Source organism: Sus scrofa, chromosome 8 (assembly GCF_000003025.6).
Source record: "Sus scrofa isolate TJ Tabasco breed Duroc chromosome 8, Sscrofa11.1, whole genome shotgun sequence".
NCBI lineage: Eukaryota > Metazoa > Chordata > Mammalia > Artiodactyla > Suidae > Sus > Sus scrofa.
This window is the reverse complement of record NC_010450.4, coordinates 573,035-595,185: the sequence shown is the minus strand read 5'-3', so window position 1 is coordinate 595,185 and position 22,151 is coordinate 573,035. Positions and strand designations below refer to the sequence as shown.

Below are 22,151 nucleotides of genomic sequence, written 5' to 3'. Positions count from 1 at the left end.
AGAGCCAGAGACCATGGTGGGTGGCTATGCCACCGAAAGTGACTTTGGCCGTGACCTGGCATCTCCCATCACTCCCTGAGCCCTGAGGGTAGCTCCCAAGATCCCTCAGTCTTGCCAGCACCAGGCCGGACCCCAGGACGAGGGCACAGCACGTAGGCAGATGTGGGAGGACATGTCCGATTCAGCCAGCCCAGCCTGTGCCCACCCAGTGCCTGGGAGGAAGCAGGGAGGCCAGGCCGAGGGCAGTGCCCCAGGGCTCCCAGTGGCCTCCCGCAAGAGAGCCCCAGGCCACATGGCCGCCAGGAGCCCCCCTCAGCCCCGAGGATGCCCTCCACCCCGGCTGAGGCTCGGGAAACCAGCCTCGTGCCTGAGCCTGGGGGCCGAGCCCTCCCCCGAACACCGGTGTAGGCACGCCGTGCTGGCAGTGAGGAGGTGCCGCAAAGCTGCCCTCCAGTCCCACCCGACTCAGGCCGCGTCCCTGGCAGCACCTCCTCTGCCCGGTGCGCTGGGCCGAGAGCCTTTGGGGCATCTTCGGGAGAGGCTGGCCCACACGGGCAGCCCTGCCAGGTCTGGGAGAGCCGGGCCGGGAAGGTGGCACCCGTGTCTCTGGCCCCCACGGCGCTGGGATGGGCTGCGGGGTGCTGGGCTGGGGGCTTCTCCACTCTGAGCCTCGGTCCCCACCAGCCAGGCAGGTGCAGCTGGGCCAGGAGACACCCAACTGCCGCCCCAGAGCCGGTGCTTGGAGCGGCACGAGGCGCCGCCTTCCTGGAGCTGAGACCCTGGGGGACGTGCTCTCCTGAAGTCACCACGTGGGTGCCTCGGGCACTAAGCAGCCCTTCCCAGTCAAGCGGGGGAGGGAGAGACGTGGGGCAAGCTTGCTGGGCCACGGTGCTCAGGCTGCCAGCAAGGCCCCACCGGTGGCAGGGTGACCGGCTCTGGGCTCCGCTCTTCCCACCCGCGGGGCTGGTGGTCACAGGAAACATGTGGCGCGGGGCGGGGGCCAGGCGCTGGCCTCCAGCACCGCAGGCCCCGGGACTGGGGTGGGCCCCGGGGGGCTCTTACTTGGCAAAGACTTTCTTGGCGATGCGTGCCCGCGCCGTGTCGGCCTGCCGCTTGAGGTCCGTGAGGCCCGAGTGCTTCCTCCTGCCGCCCTTGCCTCTCCCGCCGCACCTGGACGAGCCGAGGTCCACCCCGGTGGCCGCCTCCACGTCCCTCATGAACTCGGGGTCCTGCCAGGCTGCAAACAGACCCCGAGGTTTCAGAGAACACTTGGCACTGAGCTCACCTGGGCCTGACCCCTCCCTGCCACCGGGCAGGCAAGGCCCCGGCACCCTGCAGCCGGGGTGGGTGTGTCCCCCGACCCCTCAGGCGGTGGCCGGGGGACAGTGCCATGTGCAGGCTGCTTGCCAGCCTCTGGGCTGGACTGTGACCATCTGTTGGCCGAGGGCCGAGGGGACAAGGCCAGCCAGACTTCTCTTGGTCCTAAGGGACCCTGACCCCAGACCCTGGCGACGAGGGTGTCGGTTCATCCAAACGGCCCTGCTCTTCCCGCCATGGCCCCTCTCAGAGCTGCCACAGGGGGCGCTCCAAGGGGAAACAAAGCCCCCAGCACCACCACCGGGGTCCGGCTGCCCCAGGCTGCACCAGAGCCAAGTCAGGGTGCTTGTCGGCCAGGACTGAAAGTCGTGGCTAGGTGGGGGGCGTCCCAACCTGGGGGCACAGGTGTCGGGGTCAGAAGGCAGGATTCCAAGCCCTCTGCCCCGGCCCTGACAGCTCCTTCCTGGGCTGGGCACGTGGCGGCCTGAGCGTCGGCGTCCATCCCGCCCAGCCTGGCTCAGGAAGGCCACCCAGGCCGCGAATGTGACACTCTGGCACCCACCATGCGAACAGGAGCCCCAAGGGCCGGGGCAGAGGGTGGGCGGGGAGCGGGCGCGTCCCCAGGGGAGGAAGCCGAGCGCAGACAGGCTGCGGCGAGCCCCCCCCCCGCCCCCCGCCCGGTGCACCTGCGACGCCAAGGACCAGGGGCGGTGGCGGCCCCCACAGAAGCGATTAATCCAAGATGAAGGAAAACCGTCCAAACAGTTTATCTCCGCGTGATGAGAAGGCGCCACAGTTTAGGCCCCTGTGAACGGAGCGATTGTGTAAACACAAGGGGAAAACGCCGGCGCCCGGCGCAGATGGAACGGCCGCCTCAGGGAAACGCAGGAGCAATTTAAAAGCCTGGGAGGAAAATCAATAGCAGCCGCCGCGTGGCCGGGCTGCGCGCCCACGGCCGGCAGCCCCGCGTATTGTCCCCGAGCTGAGCGCCGGGGAAAGAAAATTGCCCACCGGGCGAGGGAGGCGGCATCGATCGCGTCGTTAGTAGAGAGACGCTATTTCACATCTGAGTGGCCAGCGGCCGCCGCGCCCGCCGGTACCTGTTGTTAACAAGTCACCAGGGCTGCGGGACCGGCCGCCCCTCAGGGCTGACAGCAGACTCGCACCTCATCTGCTCCTGAAGGGGAAGCACCAGGCAAGGCTCGCCCCGCCGATCCGCGGGGTCAGGGCCCCTCCCCGCCGCCCCCCAGGCCCGCGGGCCCGGGCACCCAGCCCGGGCTGAGGCCGATCCTAACGTGTGTGTCTCTCGTGACAAAAGGAGAAGCCCCGCCAAGAGGCCACACGGGCGGCGGGAGCCCCACGCGCGCGCCTGCCCCGCCCCACGGACACGGCCGCCTTCTGCCTCGGGGGTCTGGCCCCGAGGGCCTGGCCCTTCTCCAAGAAAGGGGCCCAGGGCGGCCGGGCCTCCAGACCCCAGTCCAGGTTCCACAGACCGCAGAGGTGTCCCAGGTCACGGCGGTCTCGCTGGGTGCCCAGTACCCTGACCGTGCCCTCACGCTGCCCACCACGGATGCCGCCTCTGCGCGTCACCACCCGGCCTGGCTGTTCAGGGGCCTCTGGGGGCCACCAGCCTGCCGCCTGCGCTACCACACAGCAGGGCCATGTGAGCCAGGATGGAACGCGGCCCGAGAACTGCGTCTAGGGGCTCAAGTCCTCATCTGTTGGCACAAAACTGGCCTTTGGGCCGGACAACAAGGGCCCAAGCAGGGAGGACCAGGGTGCTCAGAGGCGGCTGGGCTGCGGGCAGCACCTCGCCTGCGCCCCCGGCGCACAGCTCGCAAGGCCCTCACCGCCCGCAGCCCTCCTGCTGCTGCACACGGCACCCGCGAGAGCCGGCACCCAGCGCAGGAGCCGCTCCCCCTGCCTCGGCCTCCTCCTCCATCTAGAAGCAGCCAAAGAACCCAGACAAGGGGCAGCAGGCTGGTTTCTCGCTGCCATGGGTTCACGTCTCCCGTCGGTAAGCTGAGGGTCTTGCCAGCCCCGGGGCAGCGAGCCCTGGACACACCCCAGGGAAATGACCAAGCAGGAGGCACAGGTGACGCCCGCAGACGCCTCGGGCCGCCCACCCCACCCTGTCCCCAGACCTACCCGGCCTCTGCAGCTGCTGCCTCTGCTCCCGGGCCTGGTCCTCGGGGTGGAGGGGCCGCCCCGCATCGTCTCTCGGGATGATCTTCCCGTGGAAAGGGCACTGCGGCACCGGACAGGCAGTCCTAACGGGGCTGGGGGGAGCCTGGCTCGGCTCTCTCAGGGGGGTTGCCCATGCGGCCCGCCCTCCGGTCACACACCCTCAGAGGAGGGGCCCTCCGAGATGGACGGAGCCCCGCCGGGCGCCCAAGTCCGCCTCTGCAGCTGCCGGGCCAGCCCGGGGCAGGGACAGCACAGAGCACCCCGATCCTGCGGCTGTCGGGCTCCCAGACCCCCGCCCTGGGAGGGTCCCAGCAGCCACCCCTCCCGGGCCCCCACCCCACCTTCAGGCGGTCCTGGCGCTCGCAGAGCCGGCCGTCGGGCCGGGGAGCGCGGCACCGGTGCTGCACAGGCTCGAAGCGCCCCGCGAAGGTGATGCGGCGGCTCCGGAGCAACTCTGAGACGGCAGTGCTGTCCCCCTCCGGGTCCACCTCACAAGGCTTCCAGAAACGGTGCTCGGAGTCCGACCTGCAGGCGGACCGCACTCTTAGCGCTGTCGGGTGCTGGGTGGTGGAGGGTGGTGGGCCCGCGGGACGGGCAGTCCCAGAGCAAGCTGGGGGCACCGCAGGCACACGACCCCCCGCCCCCAAAGCCCGGCCTGGCCTAGACCCGGGGCCGGCACACGATGGGAGTGGCTCCCCAGGAGCTCCCCATAGAGCCCGGCCCCTGCGGAGGCTGCAGTCAGGACCAGACGGCCTGGAGCAGCCGCTGGGCCAGAAAGGGGTGGGACTGGCGGACGACCCTGCCTGCTCTCCCGACACCTGACACCTGACCGTCAGGGAGAACAAACCCCCGGGAGCAGCTGGGAGAGACGGTCCGCAGGCCTCCTGGCGGAGTGACCCGCTGGGGCGGGCTGCGGGTGCCGGGCCCTGGCGGGGCTGCACTCGCCTGAGGATCGACCCAGCTGCTGCCGCCTCCTGGCCCCAGCAGCACAAGTCTGCCCCAAAGGGCACGACGGGTGCCCGGGCCCGCTCTGCCGCCAGCTTCTCCGCCTCCTCTGGCCCCGGTGGCACCCTGGAGACAAGACAACAGAACTCAGTGACGTGGCCCTGAGCGGCCACAGCCCTGGAGTCATGGTCAGCACACCTGAGCGTGACCTCTGCCCCCTCGGCTTGGGCCCAGGGCAGCTGTTCCGAGAAGACGGGCCCGGGACCACGTGGGTTGGGCCTCGGAGTCGCAGCCCCCATGCCGGCGCTTCAGACCCCAGAGCCTCAGCCCCTCCTGCGGCCTGGCCCACACACCAGGGCTGCAGAGCCCCGGGCCCAGCAGCCTGGCCAGGAGAGCACGCGGGGCTGCCTCGTGGGCAAAGGCGGGCCTGCCTCGGCAGAGGGGGGAGTCCGGGCATCACCTGGGGCTCGGGGGCGAGGCCGGGGGCGGGTGGCGCTGGGGCCGATGCGGCTGGGCTGCCGCAGAGGTGGGGTCGTGGGCCTCCTCGGTGCTCCTGGTCCTCCTCCTCCTCGCCTGCGAGCCCCGCGTGGCCGGCCCTTCCTCCAGTCCTGCAACAGAGACGCGGCCCAGCCTCGTCACCATCCCCACGACCCAGACGACCTCCAGCGGCACCGTGCCCTCTTCCGTGGTGATGCCACAGCACATGTTAGAGGGACGGGTCCTCCAACAGCACCTGCCCTGCCAGCAGTCAGGTGGGCTCCTCACCGCCCAGGCCCCCAGCGAAGCGACCTCTGAGGGCCAGCGTCCGTGCCCAGGTCCCAGCGCAGGGTGAGGGCAGCTTCTCCGACACGGCCGGACCCCACTCACCCTGCTCCCCCCGCCCCACCGGCCCACCTGGGCCGATTCCCGGGCCATCCCGACCCCGGCCAGCCCCTCCCAGCTGGACTAGGACCTGGGGGGCACTCCACGCTAAGCGCGGCGCGTCCCGCCCCAAACTTGGGCAGGAGCCCAGGGCCTGCAAGAAACACTTCCTCCTCCAGATGGGGCGCTGCTGCCAGGAATGGAGCCTGGGGAGCAAAGACACCGAGTGTCCGGAGAACGAGGGACAAGGAGCTGGAGTCGCGCACCACTGGGGACCCACAAAGGGGAGCAGGAGTGGGCGGGAGACGGCGGGGGGTGGGGAGACGCCACCTCCCAGCGGGGCTGGAGGGGGCAGCGCGCTCGCTCTGCGTTCACAGGCACGAAGGGCCAACACATGGGCGTCAGCCCCTCATTCCTGGGTCCCAGAAGGAGACGCGCCAACTGGGAGGAAGAAGCAAGCCCCGCCCTCCCGGAGTCGGAGAAAGACCAAGAGGCTGGCAGAGGAGGAGGAGGGAGACAGGAGGAGACCAGGCCAGCGGCTCACAGGGAAACGGCAGGGCGTCCGAGGCGGAGAGAAGCGGGTGAAAAGCCTTCCTCCCAAGGCCGTACGCGCCCCTCGGGCGGCAGGTCCTGGAAAGGAAGTCCGATTTCCACACCCAGCCTAGCAAGGTTTCGACGTGACCTGACCTTTACGCTCAGGGAGCACAAGACACGCGGGGTGAAGGCCAGCACATCACGCCCGCCCCCCCAACCATCGGAATTATCCGGGTGACCCAGCGTGATGGCTGGAAGCCAGGGGAACAGGTGAGTGTCCTGCCCCCGCCCAGGCGCACAGCAGGGGGTAGTGGGCCCACCCTCCAGAGGGCAGCACGACCACCGGAAGCATAGGGATCTTTCCCGTTTTGCTCACACACTGAACACCAGCAGCAGGGCGTCCTGTTGTGTTCAGCCAGTAAAGAACCAACGTCGCCTCTGTCAGAACGCGGGTTCAAACCCTGGCCTGGCTCCATGAGTTAAGGATCCAGGTTGCCATGAGCTGTGGTGTGGCTCACAGACGTCCCTGGATCCCGCGTGGCTGTGGCTGCGGCCCAGGCTGGCAGCTGCAGCTCCAATTTGACCCCTAGCCTGGGCACCTCCATGTGCCCCGGTGCAGCCCTAAACAAACAAACAGAAAAGACAAAAGTAAATAAACAAATGAAGAAAGAAACAAAAACAGAAGAGACGTTTATCCGGCAAATAAACCGAGCAAAGGGCAACACGACACCGACTGAGCAGAAGGCGTAGTCAGCTGGCTGCCCCTACCTGCTCAACAGGTTAAAGTCATGCAAGGGTGGCCTCTCCAGTGGGGCCTCACGTCTGAGAAGTCCCTCCCAGGACACAGAAAGAGAACTGGGCAGGAGCGCCAGGCCCTGGGGCCGCCCACGGGGCAGGGGACCTGGCCGGGGTCTGCACGCGGCTCGCAGCCTGCCCTGCGCTTGGCCCCACATCTGCCAGCGGCTGTCTGCACAGCCCGGGAGTAGCTGAAACAGAGGCCACACACAGCCCATGAGTCCGGAAAGGCCTACCCTGGCCCCTCACGGACACGCCTGCCTGCACCCGCCCCGGGCACTCTGCAAGGCCAGCCGGCCCTGCGTCTCGGGGTCCACCCTGGCCGCTTGGCAGCAGGAGCGCCAAGCTCTAAGGCCTGGGACGTGCGCGTGTTCAGAAGGCAGCTGGGAACCCGGCCCCATCGCCGACACAGAAACTCCCAAACGCCCCCACCCAGGACTCGGACCACGCAGCCTTACCAAGTGGCACCGACCCGGTACGGCCGCGCTCCCCACACGCGGGGGGCGGACTGGGAAGTGGCCACTGTGGCGCTTACGCGGCTGGATACAATCACAGCCAAAGATCAATAAGAGAATGCCTAAGAGTTACAAGAATGAAATATATTTTTCATTGATGTGTTGTTTTAACCATTAACGAGACGGGTGAGCGTGCTGAGGCAGGACGAGTACTCAGGGCACCGAGACACTGCCACCCACACTATTGCAGGAAGCCGATCTCCACGACACACTTTCAAAGTGAACAGCCAAAGCAGGGGCGTCCCACGCCCGGGAAAGCCAGAGCCCAGAGTCGCGGTCGGGTCCCGCCAGCCGCACCTCCCGGCCGCGGCATCTGGCTCAAGCGCAGGACCGGGGCTCAGAGGCGCTCCCGCGGTGGCTTTCCAAAAGCATCATAAAAATGTCCAAACCCCCTTTTTTTGTCTAAAGCGGCCGAGTGGCACCCATTTGCCCGAGCGCTGAAGCAGACAGGGCGGGACAGATCGATCGGAAGAGAGGCTGCGGCTTCGCGCGAACTTAGGCTGCGAGCCTGACAGTATTGATTTTACCTAGTTCAGCTGGCCTTGTAATTAAAATGTAAATCTGAGAAAGAGATTATGTCCTGGCAGAAATGGCAGGATTAAGGGGAAGATAAAAGCCCCTCAGTGAAAATTCAGAGAAAGAAATGAGAAAGGAAACGCGGCCTCTCCTCGGCTGGGGATTTAGGGCCAATCCACTGCAGTCACCGCGTTTAATTGAAAAAACAGTGACGGCATATAAACTAGTATTATGAACTGGCTCGCCTGGCACTTCTCACCCGTGGCCTGAGGCTCCAGGGCTCCGTGGGGCTTCACGTGGGGACACGGGCGTCTCAGGGATGGCCCGGCCTCGGCCAGGCTGGGCAGCAGCGGCTCACCGCGCCAGGGCAGCCGGTCCCACCTGCCTGCACCCAGACCCGCCAGGGAACGAAGGACGGCCCCCGGCCCCTGTGCTGAGGAACGCAGGGAGGTGCAGGCAACGGGGCTGTGGCACAGCCACGGGCAAGGCCACACGGCACCTGCCACCGCAGGACAGACCACAGGGCTCGGGGCGGGGGGGGTCCGGTGACGAGTACTGCCGACGGCCGTGACCAGGGACCACAGCCTCCCTCTGCTCTGTCCTGCCGGAGCACCTGGCAGGGAAGGTGAGAGCCAGCTTGGCGGTGCCCGGAGACAGCCTCCTGGTGGGGCTGGGGGTTCCCTCGAAGCAGGGCCAGCAGGGCAGACCCCGAGGGCAGTCCCTGTGCCTCACGGCCCCTGCGCCCCTGCTGGTCCCGGGCAGGGGACCAGGCCTCACCAGGCGGGGAGGCAGCGAAACCAGGCATCTGGAAGGGCAGAGGTGACCAGAGAGCATGGGAAGCGGCCCAGTGGTCCCAGGAGGCCCACGGGCAGGGACGGCGAGGTCAGTGCAGTCCGCACGGCCAGGGCACAGGGCAAGCGGGCCGGCGGCCGCACCCTCAGGCAGCACGAGGACCGGGTGGCGGGGGTGTGACCCCCAATGGGCCACGTCCTTGCCCTCCAATCACCTAATCACCTCGACTTTCTAAGAAAGCTACCTCTCATCTCACACACCCCGACGCAAACCCCCTCGCCTACTTCCCCACAGAAGCCACACGCAGTCCCGGGTTTCTGCCTCCTCTGGACAGAAGATGCCGCCTGTGCAGATGTGTCTTTGGGAGGTCGTTTCCAAAGAAGAAAAGTCTGTCTTTTTTTTTTCAGGGCCGGACCCACAGCATATGGAAGTTCCCAGGCGAGGGGTCTAATCGGAGCTGCAGCCACCGGCCTGCACCACAGCCACAGCCACGCCAGATCCTTAACCCACTGAGCCAGGCCAGGGATCGAATCTGCATCTTCGTGGATGCTAGTCAGATTCGTTTCCGCTGAGCCACAAGGAGAACTCCGGAAAGAAAATTCTACACAGGAGCAGGGGTCTCAGGTTTAAGGCCACCGTGTACGTTGCTGCTTCTGGGCCAGACGCCAAGCCCGTGACTCCAGAAATGGGGTGCAAGATGCCTTCTACCCTACCTGTGACACTAAGAAATGGCAACTGGGCAGCAGGGGAGCCTGAAGGACATGGGGGGCTCCCCCCAGGCCTGCCATCGACGCCTTCCAGCCCCTCAACCATCACCGCAGGGTCACCCCTCAGGCCAACACCTGCCCTCTGCTCGATGGGTGCCCTTCCCGCCCCAGACTCATCCAAGCACGGAGACCTCTGTGACCGCGCACAGGGCTGCCCCTCGCCCTGGGTGGGCTGCAGCTGCAGGGTGGGGGCTGGGCACAGGCCTGTATCCGGGCAGGGGCCTCCCTGGCCCTTGCCCTACGGGGACAGCCTGGCTGCGACCACGGGAACTGCGGGAAGGCCCACCTGCCAGGGGACAGTGGGAGCCAGGGAGGGCGGCCTCAGAGAGAACGTGGGGCTTCTGAGGACAGCTGCTCTGAGCCGCGGCCAGGCCAGGCCGAGGTGAACCGGGGCCCACCCGGCACAGGCAGGAGCGCCTGCCACAGCCAGCTCCTGGCCTGCTGGGCCCCAGACTGGACGTGAGGTCACGCCCTGAAGGGCAGGGCCCTGAGAGGGACTTCCTTCCCGCGCAGCTCGGCTGCTCACCACACGGGGGCCGCAGGAGCTCAGGGACGCAGGCCTCGTAGCCCTCCTTCTCAGGGACCTCCACGAAGTCCTCGTCGTCCTCGTCGTCCTCGTCCCCCGGGGCTGCCACCTGTGGGAACACCCGCAGCCCCCTGTGAAAACCGCGGCAGAAGCCCGAGCCCCAGGCCTGCTCCCACAGACCCTCTCAGCTTGGGGCTCTCGTCCAGCAGGACAGACCCGCCGGAGGCCGTCCCCAGGCCTCCTTCACAGGCCGACCCTTCGAGACTCCAGCCCCACAGAGCCCCTTCAGGCTGCAGGTCCCGAGAAGGCAGGGGGGGAGCTGACAGCCCGTGCGCCCAGCTCCAGCCAGGCCACCGCACCAGCCCTACCCCTGGGCCAGCTCAGGGGCCCAAGTGGTGCCGGGGTGACCACAGCACTTCTGGAACATTCTGCCCTTGAGAACAGCTAGTGTGAAAAGCCACTGAGGAAAAAGCTTCCTCTGGACCAGGCCGCCCTCCCCGCCTGCCTCCGCCCCCAGCTCCAGTGCTGTGGGCAGCGCTTGGCCTGGCGGGAGCGGCAGGGGCCCTGAGCACGGAGCGAGCACCCAGTGGAGGCTGGAGGGCCCTGCCCAAAGTGGGATGCCTGACGGCCGTGCTCAACAGAACCAAGCACTGGCGGCCCTCCTGCTCCGAGCCTGCCCTCCCAGGCCCGCACGGGTCCCTGCGCCCCCCACCACCCCCGGGACAGGCCAGGCAGCAACCCCAGGGGTCCCGCCTAGAGGGTGAGTGGCAGGAAGGCGCCCAGGAGCTCTAGCCCCACCTGAAACAGCTGGGGGCCGTTTCCTGCCTCCAGGCCTCTTGGGCCCAACCTGATGGAAACGGCAGGAAGACGGCTGCCCACTTAAGACCAGCCAGTGGCCGGAACCACCGGACAGGTCAGTCTCGACGGCACGGCCTTGGCGGCGCAGCAGCCACCTGGATGAGGGCTGGAGGGCCTGGCCTGCTGGCCCCCAGGGCCGGAGGCCGGCCAGGCCGCAGGTGCCCGTGGCCACAGAGCCAGGCTCGGCGGTGGTGGCCGCCAGCCTTGGCCACTCTGCGGAGCCGGGAAGCCACGGAGGAGCTGCCCGCGAGCCCTAATCAGATGCAAACGCACGGCGCTCGGGCACAACCCGCAGCGAGTGGCGGGGAAGCAGAGAGACATTAATCATTGGAAACTGTAATTTTTGTTATCAGTCTAACACTGATCAAAAGGGAGGCCTGTCTCCACCGCTGACCTGTGAAACGTCCCAATTATACTCTTTGGAAATGACAGGGGCACTTAACTCCGGAGCCGAGCAAATGGCCACGATCCATCACGTTTGAATAACAATGAGCCGCGGACCTGAAAATTATTTTTGTGCGGAATCCACCCAGGAATTTATGAAAGGTGGAGAGCAGCCCAAGGTTCGAGGCGCCGCGGCCCGGCGGGCGCAGCGCGCATCAAACACTAAACAGAATTTATGTGTTTTAATTTTCTAAAAGGTAGATGTGGACTCGCGGCTACAATGCATAACACACAGCGCCCCATTTTAAATATGGGGGTCATTTTCATAAAATATTATGCTTATTGCTCACACCCTTGCGTTTCACCGGGGACCTTTTATTAAATTTTCATTTCCTAAAAGATATCTGGCCCCTTCGCCAACTATTAGGAACCGTGCCTTCTTTCTCCCCAACTCGAGCCGGCCGTTCCCATGAGGAAACGAAGCCCCGGCTCCCCTCGGTTCTTCAATCAGTGCCGACAGGACGGGGCTGCTGAGGCCGTGAGGCCCGCCTGGCCTCCGAGAGCGGCCTGCTCGGGGCCCTCGGCCAGACCCTCAGGCGCGGCCGCACGTGAAGGCTCTGGGGTGCTCATGCAGAGGCAGCTGGGATGACCCACTCCATTCTATGCTGGCACAGAGGCAGGGATGTCACCGCTGCTTCGAGCTTGAACAAATCAAGCACCAGTTCACGTTCAGGTCACATGGGGTGCACCGGGCGACCAATACTCTGAGCACCCAGGAACCCTCTATGACTGGTTCTGGGCATACTGCCTTCGGGGAGGGCAGGGGCGCCCGATGGCCTCAGGCACAGTCCCCGCAGCCAGGACCCCAGAGGGCCAAGGGCTGTTCAGAGGACACACCTATTAGGCAGGCAGAGCTCTCCAGGCCTTGGAAAGCTTGAGGCTGGGAGCAGCGGGCAGCTCCCCCAGGGGCAAGGCCATAGGTCGGGTCAGAAGCCAGCCCGGGGCACGGGGCCCGGGGCCCGGGTGGGGGCGCTGGGGCAGAGCGGGCAGGGCACAGGGAGGAAGGGGTCAGGCCACAGGTCGGGTCAGAAGCCAGCCCGGGGCCCAGGGCCTGGGTGGGGGCGCTGGGGCAGAGCGGGCAGGGCACAGGAGGAAGGGGTGAAGGCGGGAGCCCTCCGAACGGGCCAGACCTGCGGTCGGTTCGGGGGGCCGGCTCAGGGAGCCGGGCTTTCTAGCAGCCGAGAGACCCCGGCGAAGAGAGACCCCGAGGAACCTGCCCGCCCCTGGCGTGCCCACCTTCCCTGATGCTGAAGTTCCACCGCCTCGGAGGGAGCGGGCCAGGCCCCACGGGCAGCACCGGCCTTCCTCTGCTTTCTCGCCAATTGATTCTCACCCCCAGTTAAAAGGATTTAGAAAAATGAGGCTCCATGGTCATAATTAAACAAGCAATGAAATGGCTAAAATCTACAAGGGAACCAGGGTGGCGGGTTGGGGCTGCTAATTACCGGAGCGGGCGGGAGGGGAAGAGCCGCCTCCCTGCCTACCTGCCACCCGCCCGGCCTGCCACCTGCCACAGGGCCCACGGGCTGCCAGATAAATCCTGGGCATGTAATTAACTCGGGCGCCGTCTCCATCCCTTTTCACCCGAGAAACCACTTTTGTTCAGTCTCGTGTGTCCGTTTCTCTTTTTAAAACAAAGATGACGTCAGGCCTCGTCAGACAAGGGAGCCCCGGTTGCCTCTGTCTCCCCAGCTGGATGGCGACGCCTTCACCGCCCCAGCCTCTCTTATAAACTAAAAATTAAACGTGCTCAGCTGTGAGACTCGTTGTGGCCCTGCTATTTATATGCTAATGCCTCCCTGGAAGGCCGTGCAAATTGCCCGGCCAGGCCAATAGCTCATGTGCATCCCCGCTGCCGCTGCCGGGACCACCTCGCAGGGCAGAGCACAAGGGCGGGCGGGCAGAGCAGCACCTACCTCCTGCAGCGTCTGAGAGCCACCGGCCCAGGGTAACCCTCCCTCTCGCCTGCTCGCACCACGACACCGCTGCGGGCACGAGAGGACATCACTGCCCCCTCAGGTCATCCCAACGCCTGGACATCCGCTGTCGGGCTGAGGCTGGGCACCCCGATTCCCAGGAGTCGTGGCTGGCGGAGGCAGGGGACCCACGCCCTCCACTAACGGACACCCCCGCCCGGGGCTTCCAGCCCCCGACGGATGCCGGCCCTCTGCCTACGTGAGGGCGCTGGTCGCTGTGGGCCGCTCAGCCTTGGCCAGAAGGCTCAGGCAAGGCCCCCAGACCCGGTCTGCTCATCTCTAAATGGGGTTCGGATGGGAGCCTAGCTCCTTCGGCTAATTCTGGAGCACAGGGAACCACACGGGAACGCCTGGGGGCCGCCCCGGAGGGTGTCGGGCAAAGAGAGCCCGGAGGCTGCGGGTGGGGAGGGCTGGCCCCCAGCAGCTAAGACGTTTGGGTCCTCGGATCACAGGGGGACCGCGCAGACGCCGCCCCAGTTCCAGCCCTCGCAGCGCAGGGCAGCCTTGGGCATGATGGTGGTGGAGGGAGCGCGTCACCAGGAAGGCGGTTTACTGGCCCCGCCGTCGTGGATGGGGTTTCCCTGCCCCCTGGGGCGCCGCGTGGTCAACATCTCATCCCCTGCAGCCCCGCTCTGAGCTTTTCGCCTGCGAGGAGCCAGCGCTCAGCCCCAGCAGCACAGACACGCGGCCCACACAGCCGCAAGCGCGGCCGCGGTCCGGCGCAGCCCTGCGCACCCGCCCAGGCCGAAGGCAGCGGGCGACCCACGGCTGGCGAGCCTCACCTGCTCTGGGGGCCTGAGCTCCACTTTTGCAGGGAGGATGCGTCCGCACTCAAAGCCCCCGGCAGCCGCCCCAGCCCAGCAAGGGCTGAGCAGGAGAGCAGCGCGCCGGCCTCGCGGCCTCGGAAGCAAGCAAGCAAGCCAGAAGCCAAGAAAACGCCTGCACCGCCGACAGCTGACGGACTGACGCTCAGAATTATTTTTTTCTGAGTCACCGGTTGGTGGGAGATTAATATTTTGTTAATTACACAAGAGAAGGTAAGTGGTGATCATAGCCACACAATTAAACAGCAGGCAATTTAAAAGTTTTCAACGGATTTTTATCAGTTTAACAAACGGAGCAGCCCCGGGTTATTACAGCTCTCTCGAGCAGCCTGGCTGGAAACTAAATCTACCGGAGGATGCTCCGCATCGATCCACTTACGATTTATCCCCGGCCCGCCTCCCCTGAGGTGGGACAGGCGCTCTAGAAACCACACGGCCAAACGTACCTAAAGTGGCTTGAATGTTCTCCAAGGACAGAAGACAACGCGGCGACCCAAACACTGAAGCGGGAGGCCCCGAGCGGGGTGGCGCCCGGGCGCCCCGGGCCTCCAGGTTTCAGGGTGTTGAAGCCCTAGGACACGGACGCCCGTGCTGCTGCTCCGCACTCCCAGCTCAGCCCGCAGTCCGGAGCCGAGCCTGAGCCAAGCCAGCGGGGAAAGGGCAGGCACGGGACCCACGTCCCTGACGCCTCACACGTGCGCAGGAGCCAGGAGCACCGGGCCAGCGAGTGCCGTCACCAGGCCTGGCTCCGAGCTCGGCGCCGAGGTGCAGACAAGGCGGAGGCGGCTACTCAGCTGGGCGCCCCAATCACTCCATCGATAGTACCGAGGACAAGCACTATCTCCGAGGGTTCTGGGGCCTCCGAGGTCAGCTCGTGGGGACGCCTGACAGGGCCTCGCCGCGCCCTCCCGCTGCAGTCCTCCACCAGGCGACCCGCCGGGCCACCCCTGGCTCAGGCCCTCAGAAGCCTCCTTGCCTGCCATCGCCTCGGGTGAGTCTGCTGACCTGACCACGTGGCCACATGCCCCCTGGGCTTTGGGGCTGCCAGGAAGCTCCTCGGATTCACCCCAGCAGCTGGCCTCACCCAGTGATCCTCAAGGGGCTGTGGGATGAGCAGGGCCGGGCCGTGTCAGGCCACACAGGAGGTTCTGTGGCCAGATCTGGCCTCGACTCCTGCCAGACCAGCAGGGCAGGCTGCCCCAGCTTAGTCGCCCCTCTTGGCTCTGCCTGAAGCCCGCGCTGCCTTGAGAACGCCCACTGCACACCTAGGTGTGTCACCCCAGCCCCGCCAGACACAGCTACAGAAAAGCGGCCTTCGTGCAGGGCAGGCGGGGCCTTGGAGGCCCGGAAGGGGTGCACAGGACAGAGCCCGGTGCCTCCGCTGGTCACTGCCCCCAGGCCCACCTCTGCCCTGGCGCTGCGACCGCATCTGCCGAGATGCAGAAATCAATCCCCAGACCTGCTGGGACGAGCCCACCAGACCCGCCCCTCCCCTGACCACAGCCCCTCTGCCACCGAAACAAGCACCCTGGTCAAAAGGCACAGCACTTGCTTCCTGTCCCGTCCCACTCCTGAGCGAAGCCAGTGCTGGAGGAACTGACCCGCAGCCGTGGAGTCAGGCCAGGCCCCCAGCTGCCGACCAGGCCCCGCGGTCAGGAGAAGGGCAAGCTCGCCCCCTGCCGGCTCCCGGGCTGCACGCCCAGACACACGCCCTTCCCGGCCACCAGCCCCTGGGGGCCGGGCCTGGAGCTGAGTGCCGGCCGCTCTCGGCTCCCAGTCCCCACTCCCAGTCCCCGAACGGGTCCCGTCACGGCTCCCTGCCCCCCCACCCCCCCACCCCAGGGACCCCTCTCTCCCTCAGTCCTTCTCTGGTACAAAGGCCCACGAGAGGAGACCTGGATGCCACAACCTCTGAGGCTCCGGGTCAGTGCGGGGGCCTGGGGTCAGGCTCAGGGTTCAGAACCGGGCCTCACACCTGCCCCCACGCCACACGCCTTGCTGGGGCCGCAGTCCTCACAGGACCAACGCCCCCTCGGCCCTCGTGGTGCCTGGGAGGTGGCAACAGATGTCCAGCAGATGGCGGCCTCAAGCACCCCCCAGAGCCCGAGAAGGCGGCCTTCCGGCTTTTGTGCCCTGCGGGCATCCTTGGCAACGGCCCCTGAAGAAACGCGGGGGCCCTGAGTGCCCCTCCCCAGGTCCCCTTCCACCTCCCGCCCCCTCCTGCCCCCTCCCGCCCAGATCCTGTCCCAGCCCCCCTGCCTATAGGGACAGCCTGGCTGTGGCCTCCGGTCCTTGGGTTCACGGCTCCCACCGAGGAGGAGCACGGACCATCCCAGGCCGAGCTCCAGTCAGAGGGGAGGGCCCCCTGCCGTCCCCGGCTGGCCGGCGGCACTCACCTCCCTCCGGCGGGGCCCCTGGGGCACGATGTCCAGCTCCCGGGATCTCCTCAGGGCCGTTTCCAGCTCGGCCTTCAGGTCGATGGCGCCCTCCAGGTGCCCCCCGTGTGTCCCCGCGCGAGTGAAGAGCTGCGGGGGCAGGGTGTCACTCGGCGGGCCAGGCACCCTCCTTGCCCCAGGGCGCCCTTGCCCCCTGCCCGCGCCCAGCCCACCTGGACCCAGGCGCTCACGGCCGGCAGGAACTTGTTCTGGATGAGCCTGAGCGCGTCCTGGGCCGCGTGGATGACGGCCAAGTTGTCCTCGTCCTCCCGCACCCTCAGGCTGTCTGCAACGAGCACGCGGGTCACGGGGAGACCACTGCCGGGGCCACCCGTACTGCTGCCCATGCCGCTGCGCCAGGGGTCCCCAGGGAGGAGGCTCACGGCCTTGCGCTGTAGGCCGAGGTGGAGCCGGCCTGACCCCAACGCCTCTCTCCACACCAGGCTGACGCTGCCCTCAGGACAGAAGCCCCAGCTGCCCCTCCACGTCAGGGCCGGGGGGGGGGGGGGGGCTCGCTCCAGACCCGCCCACCCAGGCAACCCTCAGCCGGGTCCCACCTCCTGTGTGCCACCTGTGTCCCCGGCCCAGGCAGACTGGCGATAGTTCATTGGGGCCTGCAGGGCTCAAGACGCTGGGGGCCTAGGTCTCCCCCAGCCCCACCCACACCCCAGCAAGGGGCCTGGGCCACAGGTGGTGAACGGATGGTTGGTGCCCCTCTCCCGCTGGTGGCTGGCATAGGGGCCAGCGTGTCACCTCTCAGGACAAGCACAGGGCCACGGTGTTTCTCAACAGCATCCTTCGTCCCCGTCGCCCTCTGACCGCCCCCCAGGCTCCCCACCACTCAGAGCGTCAGGCCCGCCCTCGCACCATGCTGCCCGTCACAGCAGGGCCAGTGGCCACAGACGCCGCAGCCTTAGGCCCCCACCCCCGCCGTGGCCCCAAGAAGCCCAAGCTCAGAAGTCTCCCCGAGGCCCATGGCCACGAGGCCCGGCATGGCAGAGCCTGGCACAGCTGGGGAGAGAGTACCTGAGGACAGCTCCACGTCCAGGGTGTACTGGCGGGAGCCCAGCCCGTGGCGCCGCACGAACTCCTCCTGGTCGCTGTCCTCATCCTCCGAGGGCAGCACCCCCGCGCCCACGGCTGCTGGGCAGCGTGCACAGGCGGGCAGAGACCTGCTGCAGCAGGGCTGCTCCTCGTCACCGAGGTCCGGGGGACCCTCCTCAGCCGCAGCAGGGGCCACGGCAGGCAAGGCGGCCCCTGGGCTCAGGCCAAGGTCCAAGGGCACCAGCAGCCGGAAGCAGCTCTCCACCTCGGTGAGGCAGCGCCGGATCTCCCCGGTCATCTCTGGGAGGAGAGACAGGCCCGCTGGCTCCCACCAGCAGCGCCGCGCCACCGCCCTGGGACGGCCTGGGTGGCCCGGCCACCTGCAGCTGCACATCCCCTGCCTGAGACTGTCTGCCGGCTGCCGCAAGGCCACTCTCCGGGAGGTCCCGGTACGGCCTGCCTTATGCTGCCACCACGCCGGGTGGCATCGGTGGACACGGGTGAGGTGCCTCCGTGCCCAGAGCACCATCGGACAAGCACCGCTTTCCCGGGGCGAGCGCAGCTCACTGTCCCGCCTGGGAGCTCCCTGGGGCCGCCCAGCTCCTGCCTTAGGCCTTCGGGAGGCTGGGCTTCCGGCAGCGCCTTTGACCCTGCTGCCTCCCACGCTGCTCGCACCCCAGCTGCCCCCCTCGGGAAGGGCTGCCCCCCTCGGGAAGGGCTGGCTGCGGGAGGCACACGGTGGGGCTGGCGACGAGGCCGGCAAGACCACAGTGGCGCAGCCGAGGGGCGTTGGGCCCCTGGCGGCTCAGACCACTGCGGACACTCGGCTCCGGCAGGGCCGCCGGGCGCAGGAGAGCGCGGAGGGCCGGTCCCAGCTCACCTTCCATCTCCCTGGCCGCCCGCTCCGACCTCTCCCTGTAGATCCTGTCCAGTCGCTTCTGTTTCTCCTCCGCCCGCTTTCTTTCGGCCAGAGTCCGAGCATCCACGTCTTGAAAGTCCACCTGAGACATTAAGGTGAAGATGAGACGTGACTCGACAGAACTCAAAGAAAACTAGAGGCAAAACGAGCCCGAGGAGCTCCCGGCGGGGCGCAGCCATGACGAACCCGACTGGCACCCGTGAGGGCTCGGGTTCGGTCCCTGGCCTCGCTCAGTGGGTTAAGACCCGGCGTTGCCGTGAGCTGTGGTGTGGGCTGCAGACGCGGCTCGGATCCCGTATCACTACGGCTGTGGTGGAGGCCGGCAGCTGCACATCTAATTCGACCCCTAGCCCGAGAACCCCCATGTGCCTCTCGTGCGGCCCAAAAACGCAAAACACAAAAACGAGCCTGAGGGAAGCCCCGCAGCCCCAGCCCTGAGCAACTCAAGCTCACACCCGATGTTTAACCCCGGGAAAGAACACAACCAGCAGCGTTCCCTAACAAGACACGAGAAGCCCAGACTGCCGGCCTCCTCTGCTGCAGGTGGGAAGGTGGCCGGCCCCTCCCGTTAGCGGGAAGGAGGCTGCTAGCTGCGCCCAGGGTCCTGGGGCCTGAGAGGGGCCTCAGGAAAGGCAGGATCCACGGGCTCAGAGCAGGGAGAGGCCACGAGCTGCTGTGGCAGGTGGGGGATGCTGGCGGGTTTCATCCACCCAGACTGGCCAGAGCGCACAGCGGCCCAGGCAGGACTCAGGGAGAGAGAGCCGGGATGGCCTGGGAAAGGCGGCCGCAGAGGAGGCTGCACGTGAGCAGCTGGCTCTGCCTGCTGCCCTCCCCTCACTGTGGAAAGAGCCCAAAGGCTCAGCGCCACCCACACGCAGGGATGCGCCGACACGGCTGTCTCAGAAGCCCCGCGGCCCATGCCGGGTACTGTCCACCCACCCACTCCCCTGCCCAGTGCCCAGGGCCAGGCCCGCCTCTCCTCCAGGACAGGCAGCGCCGTGCCAGGCCTGCTCACCTGCTTGCTGTGCCTTAAGAAGTGGAAGCCCACGGCCAGCTTCTTATAGGCTGAGCCATACTTCTCGTTCCAGCCACGGACGGCCTGAGTGGCGGCCTGCCTCAGCCTCTGCGCGACCTCCCTGGGGAGGGGCAGGGGCCGCTCGTGGTTGGTGCCCAGCGTGAGCTCCAGGAACTCCTGGAAGTTGGAAACAACCAGCATCCTGAACTGGTGAGACCGGGTGAAGAGCTGGTCCAGGACTTGGAAGGCGGAGAGGCGGACCTCGGCGTGGTCCTGGCGGAGCTGGGCCATCAGCAGGTGGTAGGCGTGGCTGAGCTGCTCTTCTGAAGACCTGGGGACAGAGCCGCCCTCATCAAGTGCTTGACACACGCGCAAGGGGGGCCTCGCAGTCCTCTGCCCGTCCCCCAGTCCCCCGGAACAGGGAGGACAAACGGCCCGCGGGCCAAATCCCCTGCCTGTTTCGGTATGGCTGCGAAGCCAAGCGCGGTTTTCACTTCTTTGGCTAAGGCTGGCCAAGAGACGGCCACTTCCTGCCCTGCTGCATGAGATTCGGCGTTGGGCACCTACTTTCACCGGGACACGGGCATGTCCATCCCCACGCCTGGCTGGCAAGAGGCAGACTTTACTGCCAGAGCCCATGCTGCTGGGTCAAGGGCTGCCGGCCCCACCCCCAAAGCTCCGGGGACTTCTGCCCTAGGAGGGGCAGGCACACACCCTTACCCCCTCTTGCTTCTCCTTTTCCCAGGAACCTCCACTCTTTAAGCCCCGCTGTTTGGAGGTTTTCTGGGGTGTGCAGTGAAACCTGATCTCAGGTTTTTACCCAAATGTAAACACTCCTCACTTAAGCTCTCCTGTTTTGCAAATACAGAACAAGGATAACAGCAACCACCTCGGCTTATGTACCCGCATCTGGGAGGAAAAGAGAGGGGTGTATGTGTTCCAAAGACAGGTAGGTCCTCAAAACAAAGCAAATGAAACCAAGTGTTCTCTTGTGGCGCAGCCGATTAAGGACCTAGGGTTGTCACTACTGTGGCTCGGGTTCAATCCCTGGCCCAGGAACTTCCACATGCCAAACAGGCAGCCAGGAAAAACCAGACAGGTAGGTCCTGCTGAGCCGCAGAGCCCACTCTGACCTCCAGCCTCCTTCCCGTGGTACGGAAAGGCAGAACCCGCAGCCCCGCTGTGTCCTCCCCACCTCAGGACAGGACCACTGCCCCGGCTGGGGGCCGCAGGGCCCTGGGAGTGTTCCTTTGCCGCTTCTTCCCCAGCAGATGGGCATCCTGGGGACAGGCAGGGGAGGGCTGACCCCAGGGGGAGCTGGACAACCTCCCAGGGCTGTCAGGACTTGTGGAGCCAGCCCGTCACCGTGAAAGGCTGAACCTCAGACGTACTTGCAAATCTTCTTCAGCTCCTTCATCTTCCCAGGACTCAGCTGGGGTTCTCCCGACATCGTGAGCTCTTCCACCAACTTTGAGAGCTGCTGCTCCATGTGTAGAAATGCGGAGCACAGAGGTGCTAAGCAACTACCTGTAGGGGCACGCGGTACTTCAGGGCTCTTGACTTTATTAACGACTGTGTGCTGGGCTCTACTGCATGCTGGGCACTGGGACATGGGTGCAAGGCTGGGTCCTCACGGCCTGGCCTCTGCCAGATGAACCTCCTGGACCATCTCACAGGGGTTGCTGTGTTTCTGTGAAATACCACAATTCAAGGCGAGATGCCAGGCCGGGCCAAGGACTCTGGGGGAGTAATTAAGAAAAGGACAATAACTCTCACGCTGAGCGGGGCAGAGGCTGCAGTCAAGGCTCTGTCCCACCCATCCCGAGTTAAGGGAAGGAACGGAACTGTCTGCGTTACGTTTAAATCAGTTTTCCACACGACTGCCGCGGCGCCTCTTCCCTGCCAACTCTGCTATTCACCCGCAGGCCACAGGCAGCCTCCAGAGAGCAAAGCCAGTGGCTGCGACTTGACCACCGCGCGGGGCGCCGCCCAGAGACCGGTGTCCAGGAGGCCAAGGCGCCCGCGCAGCAGGTGCGCAGGCAGGAAGGGGCCGGGTCGCTCAACGCCCACGGGGGCACGGGTGGCCAGGACGCCTGGGGGGCCGTAGGGCTCAGCTTCATTGGGCGGAAGGAGGGACGGACGGGGCAGGTGTGCCCAGCCTCCCCCGGCGCGCTCGCCAACGGTAACGTGTAGGGTCACGACATGGGCTCAATACACCCGCGGCGGCCGAGGCCAGGGTCCCTCTCTCGAGCACACCCCCAGCACCGCGCGGCCCAAGGACCCGTCGGGCCGACCTGCGGGTGCGTGGGGAGCCCCGGCGGCGGGGAGGCGGGGCCGGGAGCAGCGTCCGGGGAGGGGTGCAGGAGGGGCGTCCCGCGAGAAGGCGCGCCCTCGGACCCCGCCCCGCCGCCCCTTCCCCCTGCCCCTTCCCCCCCCAGCGGCGCGGCGACCTCGGCACCTACCGCGCGACCAGGCCGCTCGCCTCGCCCCGCCCTTCCGGCGAAGGGCCCGCCCCCGTCACGTGCCCCCGATCGCTGCAGTGGTTGGCTCGCTCCGGCCCCGGCGGCGCGAGGGCGAAGGTCGGCGCGGCCAGGACCGCATCGACCGGGCGACGCCGCCGCCGCTGTCACGCTAGCCCGCCCCTTCCGGTGGGGGCCCCGCCCACGCCTGTCACATGACCCCGAGCGACGGCGGGCCCTGACCCGGGAGGCGCGGATGCCGGGTCGCGGCCGAAGTCTGCGCGGTGACGCAGGCGCGCTCCCGGCGGGGGCGGGGCCGCTGGGGAGAGCGACGCGCGAGAAAAAGGAGGCGGGCGGGCGCAGCAAGTCCTTAAAGGGGCCGCGTGCGCGGGCCAAGGGTGGGGCGGGCCTGAGGGGTGCGA

The 22,151-nt window shown here is 66.8% G+C and overlaps 1 protein-coding gene across 6 annotated transcripts in view; it reads right to left on the bottom strand.

Moving 5' to 3' along the window:
- The window catches only part of UVSSA (UV stimulated scaffold protein A), a 29,319-nt gene extending 7,432 nt beyond the window's left edge, over positions 1-21,887 (bottom strand). Inside the window, exons 1-14 of one of the 6 annotated variants that reach the window (XM_021100882.1) lie at positions 21,733-21,748; positions 20,905-21,009; positions 20,662-20,797; positions 19,271-19,601; positions 18,217-18,337; positions 17,319-17,636; positions 16,466-16,578; positions 16,254-16,382; positions 9,756-9,864; positions 4,910-5,057; positions 4,450-4,575; positions 3,846-4,029; positions 3,466-3,565; positions 1,063-1,237 (exon numbers count right to left, since the gene is read on the bottom strand). In XM_021100882.1, coding sequence (XP_020956541.1) covers positions 1,063-1,237; positions 3,466-3,565; positions 3,846-4,029; positions 4,450-4,575; positions 4,910-5,057; positions 9,756-9,864; positions 16,254-16,382; positions 16,466-16,578; positions 17,319-17,636; positions 18,217-18,337; positions 19,271-19,601; positions 20,662-20,759 — 1,952 coding nt within the window. In that variant the 5' untranslated portion in view covers positions 20,760-20,797; positions 20,905-21,009; positions 21,733-21,748. The other 5 variants (XM_021100881.1, XM_021100878.1, XM_021100880.1 and 2 more) reach the window with 5 other exon arrangements.